A 10,582-nucleotide genomic window follows, 5' to 3' on the forward strand; every position below is an offset into this window, starting at 1 on the left:
AAGCCGACGTGCTCACCACTGGACTACCGGGCCGCCCAATTTGTATACATATTTACTTCAATGTTAAATTGGTATGCAATCTTTATTTTGTTTATTTAAAGTTTGTCAATATATATTTTTTTCCATATACGGTACGTATGTTGTTTTGTCTTCATTCATGTCATTTTGACAAAGAACTTTTATTGGAATGAAGAAAAAAAAATATTCTCTCCCCAAAGACTCCAAAATAACACGTTACTACAAAGAGAGCCAGTCAGTCAATGCCTTTGGCATAGAAAGCTCAATTTTTTTCCATCTCAAGTCTATATCAATCAAAGGTAATTATCGTCAACCAAACACATTAAAGTAAAGCTTCTGCACACTTTGGAACTTTTTTGATTGATATGAAACTGTCTTGGGCAGGCACCGTTGTCTATGGAGAGCCGATCACCGCGAGCCTGGGAACAGACGGCTCACACTACTGGAGCAAAAATTGGGCCAAGGCAGCGGCTTACGTCACCTCCCCACCGCTGAGCCCCGACCCGACCACACCAGACTATCTCAACTCCTTGCTCTCTTGGTAACGTCATAATCAAAACATTCCATGGGGGACATATCCAGATGAGGCTTGCTATTTTCCACTTCCTATTCTTGCAGTGGTGACCTGCAGGTGACAGGAAGTGCACATTGTCCTTTCAACACTGCCCAACGCGCCGTGGGCAAAGATGACTTCAGCTTGATTCCGGAAGGTGTCAACGGCACAGAGGAGAGGATGTCGATTATCTGGGACAAGTGTGTGGTATGTGTTGTTGCATGTGACGTCGCTTCACACACTGCAAATTCATGAGAACGATAGATTAAATCACATTGAACCTTTTCAGAGACAGCGGTTACTACAGTGGACAGCTTATCATGTTATCGGGTTACAGGGTGCATGAAAGGGTTTAGAAGGGCCACAGGGCCTATTTTTACTGACCTTAGAGGAATGGGTTAAATTTCCATGGAACATGCAATAAATCACAAATGACAGTGGTACCTCTACTTCCGAACATCTCTTCAAATTACGAAACGCCTCAACAGGAAAACATTGCCTCTTGTTACAAAAGAAATTTCAAGATACGAAAGGTATAAGTACAGTGTGGTATGCTTCTCGCAGCTCCCAGTTTCCTGAATGCAACATACTTGTAGCTGCTCTGCCATTGGCTATTACCGGGTATTTTCTTGGCATCCCATTGGCTGAGGGGGACTTCTACCGTATGTGTCTTTGTGTGAAAGCAGACAAAAGCAAACATCCTGAGAACAGGCAAAAAACACTTCTGAGAGAGAACATGAACGAAAGAGGGCAAAAAACGCTGAGGATGCAGTTAAAAATTTTTATTCTTTACTCAATTCATTGTTTTTTTTTCTTTACATGAGGAACAACTCTCATTTATTATGGTATAATCTAATTGTAACATGTATTTGTTCCATATTTTGATGCATTTTTATGCTTTATAAAACATTTGTCTGAATGTTTGGGCGTCTTGGAACGGATTAGGGCATTTACATGGAAAACACATCTCTACTGTTTCTCGTTAAGAAAGTCCTTCCAGAACCAATTAATGTCGTAAGTACATGTACCACTGTATTTACATTTCATTTCTTGTACCGTTTGCTGAGCGATTATGTTGCCGGTTTAAATGTTAAGCATGTCGGCCCCTTTACAGTAAATGCACAAGCTAATGATATCAAATATACTGTAAGCTTCCATATAAATACAACAGACAACAGTTTGTAATGTAACAATGGCTAACTATCAATTTGGGATTATTTACATTTTGAGTTTGGATTCATTTCAGGTGACCGGCAAGATGGATGAAAACCAGTTTGTGGCGGTGACCAGCACCAATGCGGCCAAGATCTTTAACCTGTACCCCCGCAAAGGTCGTATTTCTGTGGGCTCTGATGCAGATCTGGTGCTGTGGGACCCCGATGTCACGAAGATAATCTCCGCCAAGAGCCACAACTCGGTATGCTACTCAATCACCATTTCACGGTTCCAAGTCAAGTCAACATTATTGTCAAATGTGCTACATGTGCAACCTACAGCATGGATGAAATGACATTCCTCGGGAGAGAGAGGAGCCACTGCGGGTGCCCGCGCCGCCACCAAATTCCGTGGGCTGCTTATCGAGTTAATCAACCCCGTTTTCCCTGCTCTTGTGTCTTCCCGAGCCGTGTCATTTGATGATTTAACCCAGGGGTGTCAAACTCATTTTAGTCGCGGGACGATTTGGAGTTACGTCTTCTTTTGGTGGGTCGTTATGACGGTGAAACCACAAAATTATTACTTGTGCACAACAAATTAATAGCTGAATAGTTTTGAAATCAGTCAAGTCAATAATAGTTTGTTCAATTATTGTTCAAGTGAGTGTAAACTGTGTCACAAAATCATTTCAAAATCTCAATGTCACACATGAAAATATGACTTTTCAATACAGATTTTAGTAATTTGACACAAATGATTTGCTTTCGCGGGCCACATAAAATGACTTGGTGGGCCGGATCTGGCCCCTAGGCCTTGCGTTTGACACCTGTGATTTAACCTGTCAGTGTTTGACATCACGTAATCATGTTGTCATTGTGCATGTTGTGTTGTTGGTGAAGCTACCAGGGATGGTTAAAAAAAAGAAATAGAACCATTGATGTACAGCACATTTCATACACAACGTAAGCGAATGTACTTTACATATAGTGTCTTTAAAAGAACAACATTCAAAAGTCTCAATCTCAAAAGAAACTGAGATTTAATGAAAAGTCAAGAAGTAAAAAATAATGGATTTTCTTACTCCAAACTCACTAATTCATCACTAAATCCTTTGCTCTTGTAGTTCTCCAAAATGATTCATTTTTTTAAGCTTTAAAAGGCCACCCTTCTACTGGGAACACCTTTTTGAGTTTGTAAGTGTATTCATTTTTCCTCAGTCTATCTCTCTACTGACCTCCGCATGGAATGCAAATTTCGGAATGCTTCAAGAAATGCCCTCCAGCAGTAAAACACTGTGGTGCTTTAATGTTTGCAGCTTTTCAGGGATCATAAACGGATCGAGAGCTGTTTTCTAAAATATCGCTGCCGCAAAGGTAGAAATGCTCAGTTTTGATTGACACTGCTGATCTTTACAGTTTAGTTAAAAAATAATTCTAATCATGAACAGTTCAAACTTTTTGGAGTTACATCCAGGTTACACAGGGTCATTATGTAGTTATCTTTGGACCCCCCCAAAGGCTTCCTTCTGTGTGTTTATTAGCAGGCAAGGGAAAAAAATGATTATACTAAGGTCAATAGTGGAGTCGTGACAGTCCATTTACAAAACGGACTGAGCATAAAACCTTCCCACGATGCATTTTATCACAATTTAGTTCACGTGATTAATGAAGCCAGAAGAGTTAGTATGCCGCCTTTGCAGACGTTTTCATGCTGCGAAAGGGGATTTTATAACGGCTTCGCTTGAGCAGGGTGTGGACCTCCCGCAGCAACGGCAAGAGGCTGATGTAATCTGTAAAATCTCCTCCAAAAGGAGGACACTGGAACACTGAAATGGTTTTGATTGTTAGCAGGCAGATCCGTGTGTGAGTGTGCGTCTGCGCTTGTCTGCACTGTACTCGGATCGGGTTGTTTTTTTGGTGGTTTGTTTTGGATTCCGTCTGGTCGGAAAAATGACGAAGTGATGTTCGCCGTACGACTCGCTCATTCGCCATGTGCGTGTGCTATAACAAGTCTCGTGTAATGTACGAGTGATCTCATTTCCGGCATTTTAAAATCCACCAAATGAATGACCTCAGTCTTCAGAAGCTTTTCAGCAGACACAAACACAATATATGTTTGACTATCCTTGATTGACCCTGGTTGTTCTTCCCTGAGGCTTGTGTGCATCATCAGTTGTTTTCAAAATTGTTGCTATGACAAGTCGAACCGAGACCAATTTGGGGTCAATGTGGGTTAAATCCAATAAGCTCTTTTCATACCGTTCTAATTTTACTCAGTTGCTTGATATTCCAAATGGGACATCGCCAGCTTCCTGGGTAGGATTTTCATAAATCGGTCGACAGGGAGTTCCCAGGAGCAAACAAAGCAGGTCACATTGACAGGATGAAATCAATGTGTTTCTTCTTTGACGTTATTTTGGTGTAATATTTGCGTGATGAGTCAGTGCGACTCTAATGAAGCATGCGGGAGCTGTTAGATGACACATCAAACACAACATGGGAACAACAACACACAGGAAGTCAAGCTTGTAATGTGTTCATTTTAAACTGTCATGAAGGATTTTGCTCCGTGGAGTTTTACGTTTGGCGTCCATATAATTGGGCCTATTTTAAAAGTGAACCCCAGTTAAGAAACATTTTTTTTGTACTGCGTGTGTAATACGTTTGAAATTCTTTTCATCATATTTTTACTCAGCACTTTACTTTGGAGTCAGCCAATCCTCCATTAAGTGTCTCCAGTTGATCCAAAATGCTGCTGCCCATATTTGAAAACTCATTGTTATTCTTTGGCTTTTGAATCCGCATGAGACTTGATTTTTAGTTTTACTCTTTTTGTGCTTTCTACTGCCTTCGTTCATAATTTAGTGTTGTATTGTTTGTCGTTCTGTGAATTATTTTTGCTCCATTTTCACCAGCTTTTATAGAGCAGTGTTAAAGTGCTCTTTAAAAACAGTTGGGTTGAGTTGAATTTATGTTCAAACAGATTTCATTCAGCATCACGGTTCCATCTCAAATTGTTTCGGATTCTGAAACATTTTTTTCCCCCATCCGTCCATTTTGTGGGGTAGCTGGCATGTCCAGAATATACAAATGACAAGTCAGACTTACTGTACATTCACACCTCTATTTTTCCCCCCCTTGTTCTTGTTTGATGGCCTCCTCTTGCAGAATGTGGAGTATAACATCTTTGAAGGAACCGAGGTGCGTGGATGGCCACTGGTGGTGATCAGCCAGGGAAAGATCGTCTTGGAGGAAGGAAACCTCCACACCACAGAAGGTTCCGGGCGCTTTGTGGCCCGCAAACCTTTTCCGGACTACGTCTACAAAAGGATAAAAGCTCGCAGCAGGGTACAAAACAGTTTGATGTCTAGTTTCTTCCGTTTTTTTGTGTGTGTGTTTTTTTTAAATTGTCTGAACAATTTTTTCCACACTGCAGCTGGCTGAGATGAGGGGTGTTCCGAGGGGACTGTACGATGGTCCGGTTTGCGAGGTGTCGGTCACCCCTAAAGCCATGACGCCCGCTTCATCGGCCAAGACGTCGCCTGCTAAGCAGCCCAACCAGCAACCAGTCAGGAACCTGCATCAATCTGGCTTCAGCCTCTCTGGTTAGTGGACACTCATCTGATGGATCATCTTTTAGATTGGAATTAGCTAGACTCAAGACGCAACACCAAAATTACAATAACCGGTTTATGGACCAACTCATTTTGAGATAAAATTGATCAAAATCATTTCGTTTTTAATCTTAAAGCTGACAACAATTACAGGCAGAACATTTGACTTTTTTTGCAGACTAATATTGTTCTTTAGTGATTGTTTAACTTGACAGCAGGGAGGAAAATCTGCAAAAATCAAATGATTATTTTCTCGCTTTTAGTGTGTGTTTGTGGGGTGGGGGTGACGTTTGAATGTCATTATCTTTGTCTTGTGTGTTAATGTGTTCATAGTGAGCAAAAAAAATGCAAAAATTGGACAATTTGTTTGGTTTTCTGTCAATTTTTGTCCATTTTCAAGAGCTAAAATCGTCCGATTCAATCAGCTTTTCGACTAATCGTTTGGGTCCTAATTTTGACGACACAATTTTTAATCGGATGGGATATTCCCACTGAATCTTCTTCACTGTCATTTCAGTGGGACTGTTGTGTTGAGCCATCACGCCTCCATACTTAATTGTTGCAAAATTATTTGTCATTTTTGCAACAAAGTATGGTTCTTTTGTTAGTTTTTTCCCCCCATTCTCCAAAAAATGTACAGATACTTTGTGGCAAACGGTTTCGCGATAAGAGGGCCTGCTACAATTTGATCAGACCAAATGGTTGCGACAAGTCGCTGTTGTTGTGAAGCATCGCTGTAGTGTTTGCCAAGTTATCTTTCACTTCTCCTCATTTCCGAAAATTTCGCTTTTTTCATGAAAAACCGTCACCCACATTCCTACCCCCACCCACTTCACTGATGTCAACTTGACCGCCCTCCAAGATTGTTGTGATTATATTGTGCCACATTTGTTCTAAATGATTCAGAATAATGACAATTAAACATTTACCACTGAACGCGCCAAGTTCACTTGCGCACAGAAATTATGACCGATCAAATCAAGGCACAGGCCTAACATTTCACTGTTTATCTGGTGATTCTGAATGGATTCTCAAAATAAAACGATGCATCGTTTTATGATGAACACTTAGGCCTACTATGTTACTGTAGTTTATTTTTAGTGGGTTTGGTGGTACATGGCACTGTACTGTAAGTACCTTTTGAGGCGGGACTTGGTTTCAAATGTTTGACAACCACTGTGCTAATCAAATGGTGGCAACACTGGTTCCCTGTAAAATGTCCAACGGGATTTTTTTTGTCCACGCAGGCGCTCAGGTTGATGACAACATTCCTCGCCGCAACACCCAGCGCATTGTGGCGCCCCCAGGTGGGAAGGCTAACATCACCAGCCTTGGTTAGAACCTTCTATCCATTGCGCAGAGGGGGAGGGTAAAGGATCTGAGGAAGGACGGCCGATAGGTGCCGTGGGTTCCACGCCGGGAACTTCTCACGATTACCCATTTGGCATTTCGCCATCCGTGATCTGTAACTCTGCCACCGCCTGCTTGTTACCCCCACATTCTCCACTCACCTTCCTCCTCAAACCAGATCCTCGAGGACGCGGTTCAAAACAAACAAACAAAAAGGTCTGCCTCACATGACGGAAAAAAATAAATAAAAACAATTGTGCACTTTTTATTTTGTTTAATACTGTTTGTTCTTTTTCCAGTTCACTTGCCGTTGGGTGGGCTGATTTAATGCTGATTGGGTACGTTACTGCAAAAGATCAAATGTACTGTATTTTCGAAATTGGGAGCAGCATGGGTGCTTCATCACCACCCAACATTTAATCAATAATCCACCCGCAGGGCTGTTAAAAGAAGAAAAAAAAGTAACCCAGGGTACATCATTCACACACTTTTATGATTTTTATCTTTGCGGAAGTACATACAGTTGGTCTAAACTTGCTTGTCAGCTACAAAGGCCCGACGGCTGTTGTAAATGTAGCTTTATGCCTCATCTCGCTATTCCAAGTGGGATGAAAGCGAATTAAGGGAAACATTTAACCAAGGAGGGCCAGAGAAATGCCTTATTGTTGTGCCACGTCATCTAATTCACACAGCAGCCGTCAACTTTTCAAACTTTTAAAGCCGTCCATCGCCAACCCGTGCATTTTCACACAGAATGTTTCCAGACTCATCAATATACGCCGCTTTCTGTTCTTACTCTTTATGTGCCTGAATCCACAGAAAGGTGTATACATAATTGTTTTGCTCTTCTAAAAGTGAAGGATGTAAGATAAAAAAATAGGTGTAAAATAGCGAGGATAAACCGATTCAAAGGTGCCAGATTTTGTGCTTTCATTTGGGCCTCTTGTGCCAGTAGAGCCACTGTAAAGATGTTATGAGCTCATGATCTTGATTTTTTTTTTTTTTTTAAAGCTGTGTTGTTAAACTGCTCTTTAAGGTCAATTTGTAACTAGTTGCTGAACGGCTGAGCACTTTCTTTTTGCGCTTGAAAGTGGTGGCGAGCTGATGATGTTCTATGCTGTGTGTGTGTGTGTGTGACTAGTGTGCAGTGTAGATGTTGGAGGGATGGACCCCAGCAACACTCGACAAAACCTCCTAACCTCTCATTTCACTTTTTTGTGTATGATCTGTTTTTCATTCTGCCGAGCAATAGATGCGTCGTGGTATCTGGCTACCATTGCTCCTCCCATCTCCTGATACAACTTTACATGTTACTTCAAACTATCTTCAGCAAGCATAGCAGTACCTAAACCTAAAGAGTGGTGCTTGACGACCTGCACTCTCTTCATTTCCATGTTTTCATTACATTCATTTGGAAAACAATCAAACAAAAAAAGAATATCACGAACACAAATGTTTGCCGATCCAGAATGAAATTGAGAAGAAAGGAGACAAGTCTGTTCCTCAAACACACCAGTTTAGCACCAAATGTAAGAGTCCCCCCAACACCCCACCCCAAACCTGTTCTTCCCTTTTGTTTCTCTACATTTTTTGCATTTTTGGGTTATGTGCGGCTGTTGCCATGCCGACAGAGCTCACCACTCTCACGAGCTGCAGATTGTGTGGCTTGTTTGAGCCATGCCAGTTAGACTGGAGTTTCACTTTACCATTAGTAATTTCCACTCACACACACAAACACAAACACACACACACTAAGCACCACTGTTTGCATGCCCCATCCCTCCTTGCACAATACACACGTTAACCACACAGCTGTACTTTTCTAGTCTGCCTGAGTTCTAATGCTATGCCATATTATGCTAATCAGATATACAGTAAGTGATATGTATGTTCGCAACGTGCTGCAGACTGAGAGGGGATGCCGTTCTGTACAACCGCCTATAATCGTAAAGACACTTGCCCACCCCCTCGAAGCCCTCCCCCAACCCCCTACCCCTTTGTGAAAGTGAAACTGTGTGACGGTGTTTGTCCCGGTTGCTATGGGGATTCTGGGATGCTTGCTCACCATGGGAAATAAAGTGGCCGGTAATGTTAAAAAAAAGTGGAAACAGCAACTACAAGGACTTCAAAGAATAAAAAAAAAGATGAAAAAAATTGCTTCACTGGTGTTTCTTATGCGTCACGTTTTATGAAATGCTGAAACAATAGGCAAGCAAATAAAAGATTAATACAAGAAGCGACTACACTTTTACAATGTCAGATATTTAAAAGGCAAAACAATTAAATTAACTCTTGTTTCGTAGCATTGTTATAGGCAAAGAAACATATTTGGTCAATTTAATATAGCTTTCAATCCACATGGCGCATTCTCACAGCCACCCATTCACGGCTGGTCAATATGGAGTAGGCCTGCTACAATATAATGTTTAATTTGGTCAGCTAGCCCCACCGCCATTGGACGGCAATGTAGACTGCAGTGTTTCGTTATGATATGATTATGTACAGTCTTCCTGAGACATAATTTTTACTTTAGGCCCACCACTGCGTGCAGGGGTATTTAGCAAGTCAGTAGGTATCCTGAACTCTTTTTTTTTGGGGGGGGGGGGGGACAGATGTACATGGTAAAATCAAAAAATATATAATTCATAAAACCTGGAGCGAAATCGGAATCACCGCTTCAACGCTTCCTGAATGCAGAGCGTCCTCCTTGTAATGCGTTTAACACTAGATGGCAGTCTAGCACGTATTTTGAAGTTAGTACGAGTTGAACGCTGGAGAAGCTTGAGAGATGGATAAGAGGACGTCATAGTTTGATCGATTCTTTCTTCTGCGTAAGACTGCTTCAGCATTATAAAACATTACATGCAGAACCTTCTGTAATGACGGCAGATAGTTTTTCATTTCTGGTATTAAATATGCACTGTACATTTATTTTTGTATGCTTATTTTTGATCGCATGTCTGCAAAACTGTCGCTCCTGAAAATATACACTCAGCTTGTTTATTGTACCTTATTCACCTTCATAGTAGCTGTTTTTTTTCTTTTGCCGTACTATGGGCTTAACATACATTGACTTGTTTCGCTCCCTGCTCACGCTGGAAAACCCGAACAATATTTCCTTCCTTGACTCTCACTTCGTGTTGACTCATTGATTCTCCCTCTTCTGCTGTTGTTTACCACCCAACCTCTTGTGTGTGTGTGTATGAATGTGTATCCAGTATCTATCTATCTATAGTATAAGATAACGTGTGCATTGTGACCATGACTTGAGACAGACTCCAGTCCAACTCATATACAGTATGCAAATGCTTTTGAGATGGATTTTTGGAGGCGGGCCTTCCTGCTTTGACATTTTGACAGTAAATAAGGCATATCGAAAGGCAGCACACTTAGTCATTAAAGTGGCCTGTAGAGAGAGCAGGAGGGCTGACAGGTTATCGTGACAGATTGATTGAAATTCTCCATAGTGTGTGGCTCGGGAGCTTCATTTGTTGACACGGTGTCGACAGTATCTGTGTGCTTGTGCGTGTACGCAATGATCAAGTGCCATAAAGTTAGTTTACACATTAATGCTTAAAACACAAAGCTTTTGCTCCTTTAAACGAGATGTACAGCTATGCCTTGAAAAAAGAGTTTTGTTTTACGAACCCACTTGTAACTCAAAACAATCAAATTGCAAAACATATTTTGCCCATTTTAATGATCTGAAACAGCCTTAATCGGTTACAGCCCCCCTCACCCCCAATCCCCTTTACATTTCTGACAATTAAATAGAATATAAATAAATTAAGCAGTTTGCTTGCGATTTACAGTAGTTGGGCATGATGCTGATCCTTTCGTGTCTGCGTCTTGCCCTCGTGGAGACAGGATAATAAAATCATATTGGCTGGTAA

The 10,582-nt window shown here is 41.3% G+C and overlaps 1 protein-coding gene across 8 annotated transcripts in view; it reads left to right on the top strand.

The window, feature by feature from the left end:
• Nucleotides 1-8,790, top strand: part of LOC127590805 (dihydropyrimidinase-related protein 2) — a 157,524-nt gene extending 148,734 nt beyond the window's left edge. For all 8 annotated transcript variants that reach the window (XM_052050265.1, XM_052050266.1, XM_052050267.1 and 5 more), the window contains 6 exons: nt 403-559; nt 637-778; nt 1,818-1,988; nt 4,894-5,073; nt 5,162-5,330; nt 6,587-8,790. In XM_052050265.1, the coding sequence (XP_051906225.1) occupies nt 403-559; nt 637-778; nt 1,818-1,988; nt 4,894-5,073; nt 5,162-5,330; nt 6,587-6,678 (911 nt within the window). In that variant the 3' untranslated portion in view covers nt 6,679-8,790. The remainder of the gene's footprint in view (nt 1-402; nt 560-636; nt 779-1,817; nt 1,989-4,893; nt 5,074-5,161; nt 5,331-6,586) is intronic.
• The last annotated feature ends 1,792 nt before the right edge of the window (nt 8,791-10,582 follow it).

This window comes from Hippocampus zosterae, chromosome 18 (genome assembly GCF_025434085.1).
Source record: "Hippocampus zosterae strain Florida chromosome 18, ASM2543408v3, whole genome shotgun sequence".
In the NCBI taxonomy this organism is placed as follows: domain Eukaryota; kingdom Metazoa; phylum Chordata; class Actinopteri; order Syngnathiformes; family Syngnathidae; genus Hippocampus; species Hippocampus zosterae.